This window comes from Halichoeres trimaculatus, unplaced genomic scaffold (assembly GCF_033239565.1).
Source record: "Halichoeres trimaculatus isolate MK-OKI-2021-1 unplaced genomic scaffold, fHalTri1.1 fHalTri1_scaffold_8, whole genome shotgun sequence".
Classification (NCBI taxonomy): Eukaryota; Metazoa; Chordata; class Actinopteri; order Labriformes; family Labridae; genus Halichoeres; species Halichoeres trimaculatus.
In genome coordinates this window covers 14,709,956-14,728,129 of record NW_027437186.1, presented here as the reverse complement: position 1 = coordinate 14,728,129, position 18,174 = coordinate 14,709,956, and the positions used below count along the sequence as shown (strand labels likewise).

The following is an 18,174-nucleotide window of genomic DNA, read 5'->3' as shown; positions in this document are numbered from 1 at the left end:
GCCTTTTCTCAGCTGTTTCTGGGTCTTTGTTTCTGGAGTAAACAAACCAATGTTAATGCACAGTTCATGATTACAATTGGTGTATTCCTAGCTTTCTGAGAGAGTCAAAATCAGGTGTTGTGTTTTGTGTGCAGATTTGTAGGTGTTGCTATCAGCACTCAACATGCCTGGCTTATGGCTGATAAAGATTCACATTACCTTGTGTTATCTGTGACAGAAAGTGTCGGATTCAGGGATCCGTTTATGTTTCCTACATGATGAAATTGAATTACTTCAGACCTTTAGTTTGAGGTGATTATCTATACCAAACTTAAAAGCAGCAACACAACTGGGCGTGGAGGTGATGGTGCTTCTTCTTCAGTTTTCAGTCTTTTCAAAACACATTTTCCACCTTTTTAACGTGGACACAAATGGCACGTTGACATGGTGAAACTGTAGCATAGAACGAACTCTAGAGAATGATGCTGACAGCAGAGGCAGATTGGGGGGGTATGGCTCAAAGTCTCAATGTTGGCTTTGATTTGTCAGGGACTCAGGTTAAAATCAACTTTTTGTTATTTCACAGCAGGCTGCTACATTTCTTTGTCTGTCGGTTATTTTTACATCTAGATTGTTGCTTGGGGTAAACATCTTTTTTTGTGGTCCCTGGTGACTAAAGGTTACAGTCAATTGCTCTTTTAAATTCAAAGTACAAAATCCTTAATAAATTTGATAATATAAACAAGTTTTGGATACTTTCATGATCGAGGTCATTGTAATAGGGGCTAGATATTAAAGCAGGGTATTGTGTTTCTTTTCATGACTTTATACTGTCCCTCTGGTACCCCTGAAGTAGCTTTACATCAATAACAGCTCAAAATATCTCTACTTTTCCTCACACTGGTGTTTTAGAAAACCCCTTTACAGCTTCTGTCTGAAGCATTTTTGTTGCTGCTGTCTCTTTAACCCCTTACTGTCTGAATTAATTAACAACTATAAAAATAGATTGTTTTTGGGTGTTTTTGCATTGTTACAGATGTTAAATTAAGTGGAGATTGCAAATTTGAGTATAGTACACACAATAGGTATAATTAAGTTATATTGTGTATACAGTCATGAGAAGTTAATTCCCTCACCAATATATTGTGACAAAGTGGATCTGATACGACCGTTGTTGTGTGGAATATGAATCAATAAGTAATAATGAGATACGAAGGTCATTTCAGTTGCATCAAGACCTGACAGAGTATGTCATATGTCTTTTTTCTTTTCAAAGAATGGACCATTTTGAGCAGTTTATAGATTAGAGGATTTTTAAAACATATGAATATGTTGCTGTTTGAAAAAAAATGTGCCCATGTTTAGTATGAGCATCCCACATTGTTACTTTATATCCACAATTAAAATATGGGACACCATAACACCCTTTCTTTGACTTATCTGTCACAATTTGCAACAGTTTTATTTTTGGGGACTTACATTTTATATCCCAATTGGAAATTGACTTGATCGACAGCTCTTTTAAAATTAGGCTTAATGAGCACTTTGCACACTCAAATTTAGACTACATTAACTCTTTGACAAAACAGGTCATTAAGACTCTTAGCTTTGAAAAATTGACTCAGTTTTGCTGACTAAGCCTCTGGTTGGCTCTTGAAGGAAGTGCAAGACAATAAGATTAAGGAAACAAGATTGAGAGCACACAAAATATTGAACTTTTGACTAATACTAAAACTTATAGGGTGTTGGAAGCTGAGAAAGAGGGGATGCAAAAGACCTGCAGCGAGCAGTTCATCATAAGCAGTAACAAGTGATGGTAGTGCCCCCTGATGTTGATGATTTTAATGGAAAGCACTTTGGTCACCTTGCCTGTTATGAAAGGCTCTACAGATGAAAGTTGATTGATTGATTGCCCCCACCCCGCGAAAAATCGCTTCACATTGTCTGGCATGTTGTAAAATTACTTGCTTGTAAGCTTTAATCCAACATTTTTTATGTAGTTAATGATTTGTCGAATATAACACTGTGCCCATATTAGGTATACACCTACAGTCCCTTACCTGTCAAACATGACGTCTCGCTTTCCTTTCTCATTCAGCCAGCTGCTGAGGAGGAGCAAGAAAGAGGAGGAGGATGAACGAAGGGGAGAGCGCGCTTTTGCTGTCCGCGAGGCAGAGCATCATCTCGTGCAACGAGCCGAACTGCACGGCGCGAGACGCAGACACCCTGGCGCTAGCAGCAGCATCCGCGTGGAGTGCCAACGGTTCGGTGGTGGATGCGAACCAGGTCGCGGAGGTCCATCTTCCCGCCTCAGCTGCAACGGTGAGTCACTTTTCGCTTCAACCCTTTTGTCTCTGTGTCAAAGGTCTGGAAAACGCTGACTTTTTGAGGTAGTTTGGGAACAAAATCCTCGTTAACTCCAAACAGTTAAAAATCTAGACTACGTGTTATTTCTCAGCAGGATTCAAATAGAGCTAGGATAAATGAAGCCGAATCACACAGAGACAGTTTAATTCAACAAGGCATACATCAAACTTATAAAGCAGTAACAGGTTTATGAATGGCTCTCTAGCCTCTCCTCTTTCCTGCTGGGCTCTGTCATTCATGCACATGTCGATGTGGCAGCAGGCTGCGTTTCTTCATGGAATATGAGTTCACTGTAAGCATATAAACATCACATTTTCATAATTGAATGGGCTTTGTTGTGCTAGTCAACATATATCAGTGTTATTTTCTCTGATATTCTTGATTGCTTCAGCCACTTATCAGCTTTGCCATGTGGCTGCGCTATATGGTGCATGACATACCCTATATGACTGTCACATGTTATTATTGATATAACCACTCAGCCAAAGGCTATGGATTGGAGATTGATTAGATGAAATGATATTTCCTTAATTAAACCAAGGCAAGGGTGATATATAAATGATAGACCAGTAATCACAAAACAGTGTTATAGTTTTTATTGAAATGAACCCTTTGAATATAATTATAGGTTTTCCCTCTGCCTATGTCTTTCATTCAAATTCCAGTCCAGGGTGCTTGATTTTATCACCTGTAGTTTTGTGCCTTTGTGGAGTTATCTCATTGCACTTTAGGTAAATTTCCATCCGATCTCTTGGAAGAGAAAATATCTGATAGAAGGAAAAACAAAGAGACAGACAAACAGACAGACGGATGAATGAATGGGGTGAGAGAGTTCTGGTGTGCTGTCAGCACTGTGTGTCTCTTGGACACATCAGCATGAATGAATGCATGGATGCAACTTTTCTCCTCTGAGGGCTTCACTTGGTTTCTCTAACAAACAGCACAAGCTGTCTGTGCCGCATGGAAACACTTACACATGACTCTTATGCTCAGCTGCACAAGAAAAAAATTTGTGTCAGAAACTACTTCTGCTCTGTAGTGTCAGAAGACACACACACACACACACACACACACACACACACACACACACAGGCAGAGGAACCAGTGCAGAAACATTTCAGTGTTATCACTGTCCTCAATGACACCTCAAACCAGCTCAGACGTCACGCTTTACACCTGAAAGGTCGACTTTATTTTCCCCTCCAGTGGTAAAGCCGCTCTATGCTCCTGCAGGATGTTCAGATGATCGGTAGAGGACTGATAACCCAGCTGTCTGCACGTTTCCTACAGAAGATCACATTGGGCGTCTGCTATCGATTGATTCTGCCTGTTGTCAGACAAACATATATTGGCGTCTGTATACAGAACATCTATCCATGCATTTGCAAATGCTGTATTGATCTAACTGGTCTATACAGTATACAGTATCTCCCTTCTGTTGTATGTCAAATGTAAAACTAAGTCAGGCATCATTAGGGATGGTACAGAATCAGGTATTTTTATAGGTACATATAGGCAATAAACGATATTATTGTCAATATTATTTTGATTTTTTTTTTCCCATTTTTTCATTTATGTAATTATGATAAATGGGATAATAAAGTGAGTACACCATATCAAAAGCAAGAAACTTTAATTTCTTAAGAGTATTTAACTGTAATTAAAAATAAAATTTTTAAATAAAATAAACAAAAAATATAATAAATTTAACAAACAAGAAAGAGAAAAAAAACAATGAAAATGAATGGACTCTCTTTTAGAAAAAATATATGTCAATGAAAATAATTAATACTAATCAAAAACAATAAAACATAGACCCTGTCTCTAAAGAAAAAACGAAACTCCAAAAAAATAAAACAACAATAAAAACTATAGCCTAAATAAAAGGGAGTTTATACAGTTCCTGAATTGTTTGTAACATGTCCTTTTCCCCAGTCAATCCGTACTGTCTGTCAAACATTTTTAACATTTCTGGCTTTCAACCGTATTGAAGGGCTGCATTTCTTTGGCAATGTATCTGTCTTTGAGCGCCCACCATTTGGCGCTTTTATTTCTATTTACTTTGCAGACCAAAAGCCTCAGTAAGAGCGGATTGTCAAAGAACAAGGCTCCGCTGCACCTCCCTCTTCTTCTTCTTCGTCGCCACTATTTTCAAACAAATGCAACATATCAGCTCGTTGGTGTTCATGAGCTCACACTTTCATTCTGATAAAAAACAAAATATTCCCACACTGGGACTGTGGCAGGCGGCTTAAGAACTGTATCTTTCGTGCCATCACTCAAATTAGCGTGTTTCCTCCTTACCCCTCAGGACGCTCGCTTCAACTCTCTCCGTGTGTACGCGCGAGCAGCCCCGTCGCAAAAGATGCCAAAGATCGCATTTTTGACAGATGCTCACTCCGCTATAAATCCTCTAAATCCGCTTTAGAACCTATGCACCCCGATGTTAGGAAAGATAGACGTAGTGAGCCATCTTCTCATTCAGCCTCTTTGGTCGAAAGAGAGGAGGAAAACAAACATGCATGCATGTGTCAGTTTATCGAGGCTGGCAAACTTACCGAGGACGTTTTTATTTATCGTTCGGTTAATCGATTTATTGATTATCTTGACAGGCCTAGGTACATTGTGAATTCAGCCCGTAGTACCGAGTACAGATACACTTAAGATCAAATGGTACAGTGTTTCAGTACCTAAACACAATGTTGTGACTGTGAGGGAGTGGAAGAGTTAGCGATTTTCCATGCTGGACAAGAACACAGAACATAAACATGAACATAAACACATGCAAAAGTTGCTTGCATGTCCCATTAGTTGCAGGTCGTTGGTTCTCGTGGCTTGTTTCTAAAGTGTAGTTGCTTATTTGGGCTTGCTTTGCTGCCTGTGAACTTCCTGCCTGATTCTATCCCAGCTCTTCACAACGAGAAACAAACGCAATATGTTTTTGATTTTCACTTTTGTTTCTCTGCACACCCTGCTCCTTCCTTTCCCCTGCTTGCTGCTCAGTCATGACACTCAGCTGTGCACTGCATGATGCATGATGGTGGAGAGGACCTTCGTTTGGTGTTATTATACAGATTAATACCAAAACACTGTAAGCCGCGATGTTTTCAGAGATTATGGATAACTATAAATATGTAACTACATAAAGTTTGGTTTGAAATAAAAGGTTCACCAAACTTAACCTGATCATGATTTCCCCTTTTTGCATGCACATTTTAAAAGACCAACTAAAGAAGTGTTATCTTATGCATCAAAGGGTTAAATTTACATTTATATAGCAGTTAAGAGGAGAGATCAGAATATCGAGATTCGTATCGTGTATCACGATATAGACCATAAATATTGCGCTATTGCGTGGAAATCCGTGAAAATTTTGCTGAATCTTTTCTGCCAATGCCAAACAGCTTATTCTGTCATCGACTGGTTGCTTTAAGCTGTAGTTGTTCAGGAAATATCAAACTAACTGGCAGTAAATCAAATATTTAAGTCAGCCTGACAAAAAACTTATTTTGTTTGAAATTGAATAGTAAATAAAAAGTATTCAATACCAAACAGACTCAGTGAAATTGCCAGGTCCTGCAGTCTGTGTCTCTGATAATCCATCCACTGTACATTATCCAGCTTATAACCTGCCCAATGACAAAAGTATGAGCAAGAAGACAGTAAGTAGGGATTTAAAAAAGATTAAGTGGTACAGCTTACTAATAAATAATGCCTCACATTCACCACTTGTGGCACTTTCATAGCTTTTATGTCCTCATCAGTCTGTACTTGCAGGTTGAAGCAAAATAAAGTCAACATTTTTATTCACCTCGGTGATTTGTTTTCAGAGGCTTTTTCTTGGTGGGCTGTTAGGATGCTGTTACTTTCCATAATTGTGCTTTGACCTTCAGTATTAGAGTTATTGAAGCAGGTGTTTTTCAGGGTATGCATCTTACTGAACTGTGTTTTAGTAGTTTTTTCTCACATTGATTGACTGCTTCACAATAGCTGGCCAACATCTGCGGTCCACAGGACGATTAAAAAGATGTTACTATAGATCACTCTTATTCTTTGAAACAAAAACAGTTGAGACCTCAGGGGTCCCCAGAGACCTCTGTAGGCCGGCTGGAGTCTGACACGCTGCTGCTGTGGCAGTAAATCAGTGATAATCTGCCGCGCCAGGTTGATATTTACTGAGCCGTTTGTAGTTCAAACCTGTCGCTTGGCAGAAAAGCTGTGCTCCATCTCTCTTTCAGACAGACACAGATAAGAGGCTAAGATGGGAGATAGAGGGAGTCACTGTCAGTTCTGTTTCCAACTATCTTCTCAGCCTCTCCCCTTCTCCTGCCAGGCACAGCTCAGGGTTCAAGGATCACATGTAACACATTCCATCCATCCTCCCTTTAATGGCATACATCCCCACTAACAGTCTTTGAGTCAAACATTTAGAAACCTGTCTTAGTTTCTGTCTCCACTACTGTAGAGAGGTGACCAATCAATACATCCCACCTCCGCCTTAGTAACTGTTGCTACGCCTGGATATGATACAACATTTTAGTGTGACAGTGCAGGTGGATACAGCTGGAATTAGGTTAACATGCGAGTCATAGACCTTGGTGTCAGTTTCTCTGAGTGAAATGCACCCTGATATGTTTTAAAACCCACAAAGATTTGTATCTATTATTACTTTGCACAGTCAAATGTTTACATTTAAGGGATAGTTCAGTTTTTTTGAAGTGGGGTTCTATGAGCTCCATGTGACCACTAAGGACATTAGATACAGTAGAAAGTTGTCTCCTCTCCCTCAGTAAGACACAAACTTTAATCGATGGTGACGAGGAAATAGACGCTAACAGGAAGAGACCGTACCAAATTCAAAGGCTATTTTCTCTGCCTACAAGAACTCAAATCAACAATTAATACCACAGTTTAAGAGTACGCTACATACATTTTTTTTAAGTGCATTAAGTCTTCGGAAATATAAACATTTATCCGGACCTAACTAACTGGTCATGTATCCTTCCGCGCAGCGCTAGTGCGCTCCGTCCCCCTCCTCCTTTCAGCTGTAGGGAATGTAAACAAGCTATGCTTCGGGCACCGGTTGTAGCCTCGTGTAAGTTTGATCAAGTATCGTTATTCTTTTGTTTGTACTCTAAGGATTGTGAGGCAGCGTGGGAAATTCAAAATGAGTGACTATGACAGCGACAATGAAGTTACATTCACTTTGGAACCAAAAGGATACCTGTATGAACCGAAGTAGCTACACAGAAGAGGAGCTGCTACAGATGGCAGCTGAAAGGAATACAGAGGAAACATCCATAGGTTGTTACCTATGTATGCATATGTTGTATATGCTGGCTAGCCTAAAGATGTGTTTCCTGTTCATGTTCCTCATTCATTTTGTGTGAGGATACATGAAGTTATGTATTTGTCAACTCTTCAGTGTCATGAAACTTTCATATCTAGCTCTGCCTTCTTGCCTCTTTAAAAGGTTATTCCTAGTAAAATAACAGTGCAGTATTTCTTAAACTTTTCCAACTCAGGGCCCATTTTAAAGTCTCAAAAATGTTCCCCGCCCACCTCCAACCCTGTTAACATGGAGGCCATGTAATGCATGCTCAGAGCACCTTTTTTGAAGATTGAACATGAAGGACTGAAATGAATACAGAAACACGTGGAGAGCTCCACAGTCACTAACAAGATATCTTCAAAATGTTGCAACACGTACAGAATTATAGTATCACCAATAATTCCTGTATTCAAATACTCTCAACATCTAATGAACAAATGTTCATTCTCGCTGATTATTTCTATTTCTATTTTGACTGTAAACATGGACCTACCGTTATTAAAGACTTTACATCTTTTCCACTTGTAGATGTTGTTTTCCGTGGTGATGGCTTGCACTCCGGCTCGACAAACACCATCAGCTCTCTGAAGCCTTTACCTTCCACAAAACTTAGTGGGAGCATATCTCCTGTTACCACTTTGGTTATTAGCAGACAAATCTTCTCTGCTCTGCTTTCATCACGACATGTGCTAACAGGGCTAGCAATTGATGTGATGCGAAACTGCCTGTCTTCGCTGTTTTCTCCTTGTGCTTTGAGCACATGTGGTTAAGTGTCCAACTAGTTATTCTACGGCATGCAAGTTTAACAACACATATCTGTCACTGCACATTAGCTTCATCATTTTTGTTGACGTACTCCCAGACATCACTATTCTTCACGGACATGTAGCAGACAGTTCTGTGATGTTGTGCTTTTGTTTTCTGTGTTTATGTTCCTAGAGAGTTGCTGTAGCTGCCGTAAAACAGTTGTTTTTGCTGAAATCTGCCTCGGTGTGCTGAAGCCGTGGCCTGAGAAGTCATAAGTTTTTATCCTGCTAATAATGTTCCTCCCTAGTATATTCAGTTAGCCGTAAACCAACTTACATAAAACACTGGATCCTCCTGTGAATGTGGGCGGTAGTTCTTGAGTTGGGTGTAGGGTACAGTTTGCTGTTTACCGAAGTATGACAGTTTTTGATCACATTCATTTACTGGGCTATATCTGTGCCCCATTCATTTATCAGATTTATACCAAACACTATAAACTAACTCAAGGAGAAAGGAACAACTGAAGACAGAGGAGGAAACAAACAGAACAAGCTTCATACACACACAGCACTGTTCTGTCCTCCTGGTTCTGACACATTGTCTACTGCCAGTGAAACATGACTACAACTGTCCCTCACCATTCTGCTCCCGTCATTTACACAGAAAAGCAGCGTGTAACCTTCCTGGCTGTGTGGAAGTGGCTTTTAAACTGCAGCAGAATGAACTGGACCCCACAGACATGCAGTCTAAATAGAGAAGAGGATGGCTAATGAGGAACAGGAGAGAGTAATGAGGGTATCATAAGGCATCAAATCTGAATAAAAAAGAAAAATTGGTCAAATAATCTTGGTAATATTTCTTCAGTAAGAAATACTCGCTGCTGGCATAGAAACAGTTAACAGCTGCTTCTGTGAGCTAAGCTAGCTTTGTTAACATGAGATTAAACTTTTTACTGATGGTGAAGTGAAACAATGAATGACTGCATTAATCAGCGCCACACCTCAGTGAGTCCTCTGCCTCATCACTCTCATCACTCATCAGTGTCTGTGGCTCTGAATGGGATAGAAGAGAATGGAATGTATATAATTAATCCTTGAAGGGAAATTCATTCAAAGTGGCAAAACAAGAAAGTATATAGTGCACAAAACTTCAAGAATATAGAGATAGAATAATACAGCAAGTGTCCACTCAGAGAAATTTTTCCATCAGGATCGACAGCTTGGCCAAATTCTACAATCATCCATCATCTCCACAGGGTCCAGGACAAGGCTAGCTTTTATTTTTACCACTTTAGCCAGTCTCACTCTCCTGTCCTGTAACAGCAGGAGAAATCCTTCCAGTGTGCTGTTTGTGTCCGGTGTTAGCTCCATTGGCCAAGCCTCTATGAATAGGATGATGCTACTCTGCCTTCTGGTATTCTCTCCGGTGCTGGGTTAGCACTGCAAACTTGTCCATCTTATTGGAGATGGATATTACATTTCCCATAACTATGGATGTAAGGATAGGTCAATGTAGTCTTTTCTTAGCTCTCACAGCAGTAACATTGGTCCTAGCACCAGCTAGCATCATGCTACAAGCTGACAACAGCTGAAATCTTGTGTGTAAACAATGGTACCGTGATTGCATGTAGGATCACCAGACACACACAGGGGCAAAAAAAGTAACCAGTTTGGTGTCAATGGCCAACAAATGAGCCATGAAAAGTATTCAAGTACGTTTACTTCAACCATCACAGTGGCTTTTTTTGGCTTGCAGTGTTTGTGGATTCTGGTACTTACAGAGCCAGACTCAAGAAGACACTCGACAAAATGCAGATTTTAGTACTTGCTCATTCTTTTAGACCGGAGGTTGCTGCCTGGTCATCTGCTGCTCCCTCTAACATATTCTCCAGTTTTTGTGTTCTCTCCTGTCTCTCACCTTTTACTACTTCTTTGGTCTTTTTCATAAACAAACAGACGTCAAATTACCCTCACCTCTGTCTGCACTTTGATATGTTTACTCTCAGTCCTCCAGAGTCTACTGATTTCCAGGGAGTCATGAATCCCTGGAAACAGTCCATTCTTCATAACAGTGTCTGTTATTATAGTTGTTGTGTAATGACCAATTAGAATCAGGCACTTAACACAGTTGTGTAACAGTTGAAGAATAATTGGGGGTTATGTTGTAGCACGCTATGGGTGATAATATTTTCTGTTTTCAAACAAGCAGTCAGATGGCCACTTCATCAAAGTTTCATTAGAGAAGCTCAATCCATCTTTGTCAAAATGAAGGAGGACGCAACTGATGAAACTGATGTTCACACTGTGAAAGTGAAATTATCCAGATGTTTATTTAAGCGTCATAAAATGGGACTTACAGCACAAAATGTATACATTAAGAAGGTGGAATACACACAAGTTGGAGTGTCTTCAAAATTGACTCCAAAAGTGTGAGGGTATTTCAGCAGAAAAGAAAAACAGAATGATTCATCTTTGCATTTCTTGTATAAACACATGAATGACATCTGTTGGGGTTGAGATGCCTGCAGGGTGTAAATGGATGTGAACACATGACATGCGTGTCAGCACACAACGCTTATCTCGCCACTGTTTCCTGGAACCAGCAGCCTCACTAATGTGGGTTAATGTGACACATTAATGTCACAGAGCAATGTAAAGTGATGGCATTTGGATGGCATTTCATGGCTGTCCTTCTTTCTTCTACTCGGCATATCAAAAAGAAGAAGTGTCAAATCATGAAAATTGCTTGGTATTTAAGACAAAAGGCATTAGACCGAGGTGAAAATGAAAACAATAGTCCCATAAACTAATCTCATTGTCACACGGTTAGCATTGTGGTTATCATTTCTGTTTTAGATGGCAACCATTTAGGTGAGCTCTGGCATCTCTACTAGGGATGGGTACCTTACACATTTGAAATGATACGGTACCAATTCCCGGTACGTGGCAATCGGCACCGGTACTCAACGGTACCAATTTTCTGTACTTTTGTGTGTTTATGTAGTAAAAAATATCAATTTGTTTACAGATAAAATTTTAATTATTTTCAATTTTATTAGTGCTGTCAGGTGATTAAAAAAATTAATCTAATTAATTACAGGATTTATAATTAATTAATCTAATTAATCACATTTTAATCTCATATCTGCTTAAGGTCCCAAAATAAAGAATTTGAATTCCAGGACATTAAAATTACATTAAAAGACATTAAAAAAAACATTTTAAAATAAGGTGGGAATATATACAACACATTTTCAGGTACCCTGATGCATAAGGAACAACTTGACAAAATCTACACATTCCTGCACCTAAGATGAGCTGATTTGATTTTTAGGATGGTTTTTGCTTCTGTCACATTTTTACTCGATGTGGACTTAATTTTCACTGCAATATGAACTTCTATACTTCTATGAGGTTAGGAGAACCAGGGCTAAAGGCTAAAAACTGTGAACTATGTACAAAACACTTAATTTAAGTCTTGGATCAAAGAAAAGTGAAGCATTTTCAGTTTTACAAGCTCTGAACACACAAACTGTTGCTCATTGGTGCAGAGCAGCCCCAAGCTGAAACATGACACCAGGAAGATGGAAGCAAATTTTCAAAGAATTCTTCAAAGATTTACATACAGGACAAATATTGATCATTCAGGGTTTCTTTGATGCAGTGAAGAGTTTAGAATTATCTGTTTTTTACAGAATTGAGCTAGAGCAAAAGGTTGATTTTCTGCAGATTTTCAAAAAGGACGTGTGAATAAACGATATGTGGACGGCAGTCCCCCAAAAATCACTCTGGCTTTCCCCGGTCTAAAGCATGTTGCTGACATCATGTGTGATACATTCAGTGACCGTCGGAAATTTGAAAATCTGACGAGAACACCACTTTTTCCATGTAGGACAAACGGTTTGTAAATGCCAGACATTTGAAAATGAGTGCATCTTTGAACGCCCGCGGGTTTGGGATCCAGATTAATCTGTGTTAATTTTTATAACGCTTTAATTTGCGGTGTAATTAATTAATCTAATTAACACGTTAAAATGACAGCCCTAAGTTTTATTCTTCAATATATAACCTTGCAATGCTGTGTTCATGTCCAGCATGGAAAATCGCCTATTCTTCCACTCTCTCACAGCCACAAGGATGGATTTAGGTACCTAAACATGGTACCTTTTGATTTTACATAAAACGGTACCCGGTATTTTTGACAGAATTCGGTCGGTGCCTTTAAAAGTACCTAATTCAGTACCCATCCCTAATCTCTACACAGCTGAAAATATTTGAAGAGGATTCCCCAAACTGAATGTGACAGAGGATTTAAATTGTTTTGAGAGTTCAGAGCAAAGTCCTGAATCAGATTTTAAAAGAACACAGTTGGTGTAGGTTTTGAGTTTGATCTTATCTCAGTGTTTTTCCTAGATTTACAGTCTTGGGGGGGGGATTACTTTACTCGAAAATAAAAAAAATGCCCAATCAACCAAAAATGTCACTGACCCCCTGCTGGACTTCCACAGACCCCCTAGGGGCCAAGGACCCCCTGTTGAAAACCTTTGGTCTATAGCCTTTGGCTGGCCACACATGAGACAACCTTTAGATCCTGATTTACAAAAAAAACACACACAAAAGAAGAGTTAAGACTCATCCTCCTGAGATGTAAACAAACTTAACGTCTTGTTAATGACACTTCCTCCTCTGCTCACCTCATTGGGTATTGCAGGTGTTCAATATCAAACATATAAGAAATGCATGATCTCAAGTCCCTGAGGCCCCCATGTGTTCAGGAGCAGTAGGACAGCTGAGGAGAAATTTGGCCAAATTATCGGTTATGGTAAGCTCTGCATTAAAGTCACTGATTAACAGCACTAATCTACTTGTCTGGGCCTCCAAGAACAAGTAGTTACTCACAAAATGAAAAGATAAAACTGCAAAAAAATGTCTCAGGATACAGGTCATTATGATCAGAGTTTAATCCAAAGCCAAACTAGATGTGATTAAAGATTTTGAAGGATTTTTTTTGCCTCTGATCTCTATCCAGGTCCCTTCAGATTAAACTTGAAATCACAGTGACCTGTATGTCTGAGAGCCCGCACAGCCACCCCTAAAACATCTTTTGAATAAAGAGATCTTCAGCCAAATGCCAGGAAGATTAGACAGAACTGCAGAGAAAAAACAGAAATAATCCTGCGAACCAGTAAAGCTGTCATACGAATATTTAGCCTTTCAGAAATAATGATGATGCCACTCTTCCTTAAATTGAATGAACACACTCATTTTGGCTCTTTAAGAAAGAAATACCAAAGTATTTCTGTGTTTGTTATTCAGTCTGGAGGCTGAAAAAGTTTCATGGTGCTCAGTAAATCATCTCTGAGCAACAACAACAAAAAGCTTTATAAGGTGCGTGGAATGCAAACAGACTGCAGGGATGAAGAGATGAAATGATAGCAGGAAAAATGTGCAGCTAATATATGTCACAGAGCCTGCACACTCTCACACACACACACACACACTCACACACACTGCAGAGGTCTGAGGCCATGAGGTATATGAAACAGAAGTAAACTGGGTGTCATTAGATAATCCCCTGCAGGTGAAGCTGAGGTCTGCGGAGGATCTGTTATTTAACTCTTCTCAGACCAAACCTTCTGTTTCTCAAACATGGTTACTGACACACCACACACAGCACAGACTACCATAAGATCGAATCAGACAACTCGCACTTTTTCTACTTTCATTATTTCCTGTGTATTTCTAGAAAGCAGCTTGAAGCTTGCGTAGGGAATGTCCCCCCATGGTCAAAACAGTAACTTTTCTTCTTTACTCCCCCTGTCTTGGGCATGTGGCGGTCAGGTTCTTGGGTAAAACATCGCATCCTGCTCTAACATTCAGACATTCGGATCACTTTGAATCTTAGTTGTGGAAAACAGCAACAAAGGCTCAAACTCACCTGGCAGCAGTGGTTTCAAGCTTTAACCTACAAAATCATCAGCCTCATCACTTGTGGTTGTGTTTGCTTTTGCTGGACAAAAAGTGGTGACATTAAGGGCCTGGATATTACAGCAAAAAAGTAATAATGATATTTTTTTGGTCGGAGTGAAGAGTATGAAACACAACGCCTCTGTCATCTTAGCCAGTGCTAAGTCAAAACGCCACAGCCTAGCTGAGAGTGAAACTGAATTCACATGGCTTCAGGCAGATGGTAGACTGTAAACAGAGTATCGTTTTAATGGGTGACAGCTGGGTGATAAAATAAATTAAGACAAGCAGAGAATACCTGCAAAGAAAGACAGCTTTTATCACATAGGTAGAGGACGTGAACACCGGAAGGAGCAAACAACATGGCCATCTGCCTTTCCTCGGTCTGTTTGTTTTGAATTATTCATTCAGATGGTTTTGTGCTTTCGTCTCTTTGAGTTGTTGAAAATGTTGTGTAAGCTTTAAGAAAGTAAACTTTTGTTCAAAGGTAAAGGTGGGCTAGGTTTAGGAAATGATGGAGGGAAAGTTTCATCTAGAGCTACAACAACAAATCAATAAAATCAATAAAAATCAATTAGTAAAAGTGTCAACAACGTTTTTCCATAATCGATGCACTGTGCTGCGTCATTACTGTATACGTTTCTCTTCAGTTTTTTGTCTTCTTTGTTTTTGTTGGGTTATTTAGCGCTTGGGAACGTGCTGAAGGTGCGTTACCGCCACCTACTTGACTGGAGTGTAGATCACAGCAGGAGAAGCAGTTCGTCCAAAAAATCCAGAGATTGGGAGTAGGGATGCAGGATATTATCGGCACAATATCGGTATTGGCTGACAAAAGCTTAAAAACACGTTTATCGGTATCAGCAGATATGAAAATTTCTGCCGATAGGCACAGCTGATAAGGTGATATTCAGTTAGGATTATTATTATTTTCCATCTGAAAAATAAGCTCCTTAAATAAAATGTAGCACTTCATTTATTTGCACTGCAGAGCTCTGTGTCTATATCGGATATCCGCAAAAATCCAATATCATGCATCCCTTATTGGGAGGATTTCACACTGAGTAAAAGCTCACAGCGTTTTAATTGCAATATTTGAAAAAAAATGACCTTGGATTGCTCGGTGGTACAACTGCAATGATCCAGCACTTAAGGACGCGGTCACACTGGCCAACCGTGCCATGCCTAAGCATGCTTCAGCCCTAAAGCACGTTTGGAATAGCCAGTGTAACTGCATCCATGCCGTGCTCAAGCACGATTCGCTTCTGTACTTTGGCACGCTTCGGAGAGGTGGGCTTCAGCATGGTTCACTTCGTGCATGAGCACAAGCACGCAGACAGCGCGTGCGATCCTTGATGTATGATCACCGCGAGCGCATCCCTGGACAATCAATTTTAACGAAGCGGGGGTGTTAGGTGTGTGTTTCGGGTGAAAACGACTTACTATAAGTCCAAAAGTCTCTAAAGTTGCAGCAGTGCTGCATGTGTCTCATTGTGCTGACTCTGATGAGATTATTATTAACGATTCCGTGCACCCTTGAGGATCTTCATAATAATGTAATTGCAGATTGGTGTTTTCATCAGACATTTCATCGTTCAGCTCAAATAAACCAACTTGTAGAACTTTAAACTCTGCAAATACAGATAATAATCTATTACTGTCTCTCCTGTATTTTAGTTTTCTGTCTATATCAAATAATGGTGCAGTAATGAAAAGCGACTGTTTTTATAACCGTCCATGTTGATACATTCAAGAACATTTCCAGATTTAGAGATTTGGCTTCTAAAAAGCATTTCTGTGTCAGGCTCGTTAATCAGAAAATCAAACCGAGACGACAAACGATAAGCAAACAAGAACATGGGGAGCCGGATGATGTGAGTTCAAAAGTGTGTTTTAGAAATCTGAGCTGTTGGAGTTTCAACATGACAGAGATACTGTTGGTCCAAAGATGTTTTATTGAGATGAAAAAGCAGGACATGCCAACCTGTTAAAGTTTTATTACCGTGTTAATACTTTTGGATGTTAAAGAATTAGGTCCAAAATGGTTTGTCTTTACTTTGTTGAACTAAAAGTCAGTGGTTTGTTTTGAACATGGAGCCACTGGTCCGCAGAGGACGTGGGAACCAGTCAAAACTAAATTTCAAACCTTTTTTTCACTCGAGTAATCTGTAAATAATCCCCCCTGGCCCTAAAAGTTGTACCTTTGAAACACCAAAGGATCCTGGTGTCATAAAGCTCATAATTATAACAAAGCCCTGTCTCTTTTCTGAGGAATGAAGTTCACTGATGGGTCAGGATCAAAAGGCCTGCTCATAATCCAGCTAACTGCAAACCACTGTTTTTACAGGTTTGATCTTTGAGGAGAAGAAATTTTTAGGGCACAGTGGTGTTAAAAATAATCTGACAGTGATGTTCTTCATTTTTCTGTTTTTATCCAGGTTCCTTCTTTTTTAGATATCTGGATCAGCTGTTACATCATGTTTCCAAGTGCTGGAAATCAGAAAACCATGCTGTTGTAAAAAAAAGTTTCATGCTGTAGTGCTAAACACAGCTAAACTCAACTCAGGCGCGAATGACCGAGTCCAGGATAAAGCAGGGATTAGTGAGCAAAGTTTAACGAGAGTGAGCGTAATTATTAACCTTTATTTCTCTCTTTTCACTTTGATTTCCAAGGTGCTTAATCAAAGGGTACAGGCTGAAAGACTGTGTGCAGCTGACATTTACCATGTGTACACACTGTGAAAAGACAAACTGAGATGATATAAAGTAAGAGGGTGGTTAGAGCAGACTGAAAATCCCTCTTAACTGAGCAGGACCCCAGGAACAAAGCAGGGGGACTTGTCTCAAAGATTCAAATCTTTACCTTGTTTATCACCAAAGACACCACATTAAACTGAACATTCCCTCAAAGTTAGACAAGCCGAGGCTCATTGCTCATTCAGATCCTTCTTCCACTGTTTCCTCCTCTCCTTTTCTTTACTGGTGACTAGTTTGCCTTAAACCACTGATCCAGAGATTCGTACCCTCCAGATAAATCTCCAAACTAATACAAAAAATGTCTTCCTTTTACTGTCATTTCACAAATTACACAGCAGTGCACTTGGAATGAATTTTTTTTGCAGACAGGGTATAAAACTGAAGAAAATATAAATCAGGATGTCCCTGGGGTCTTAAGAAGTATTAAAAGTTGATAAATCAATAGTGTGAAAATTAAGGCTCTTAAAAAGTATTAAGAAAAGTCTTAATCATAATTTTATGAGGTATTACATTTTATTGGCATACAAGCTTTGACTCCAAAAGTATCCATGAATACTTATTTTCCTCCTCCAGCTATTACAAACTACACCATATATCCCCCATGGAAATAGCCCATCTCTGGGTAAGAGCCATTCGAGGGGGGCTGAACCTTCAAAATTAACCGCTCCTGGTGATTGGACGATCATTCTACTCATCACACTCGTCACAGTCCAATCCACAGTGTGATTGTTTTTAGATGTGCAGTCGCTTCCTGCTGTCGTCATGTCTGCAGCTCCCACCTCTGTCCCCTGATTGGGCCTCTGAGCATTCAGCCGGTGAAGTTGTGAGCTATTGGAGCTTGGCAAGATTGGACCTGCAGGATTTCAGACAATGAATCATGCAATTGTATCTGCTCTGAAAAGTAAACTTCAAAGAACGATTTGATGTGATGTGATGTGATGTAACGTGGGAAAAAAAAGAACCATGTGTCCGTGGCGTACTCTGAGCTAGATCGCCTCAGGGCCGCCTGCTTACATGTCATCAATGACG

The 18,174-nt window shown here is 39.7% G+C and overlaps 1 protein-coding gene across 1 annotated transcript in view; it reads left to right on the top strand.

Annotated features, from left to right (window-relative positions):
* The first annotated feature begins 2,106 nt into the window (after positions 1-2,106).
* The window catches only part of opn4a (opsin 4a (melanopsin)), a 54,833-nt gene continuing 38,765 nt past the window's right edge, over positions 2,107-18,174 (top strand). Inside the window, exon 1 of the mRNA XM_074675572.1 lies at positions 2,107-2,301. Within this exon, the coding sequence (XP_074531673.1) occupies positions 2,113-2,301 (189 nt within the window). The 5' untranslated portion in view covers positions 2,107-2,112. The remainder of the gene's footprint in view (positions 2,302-18,174) is intronic.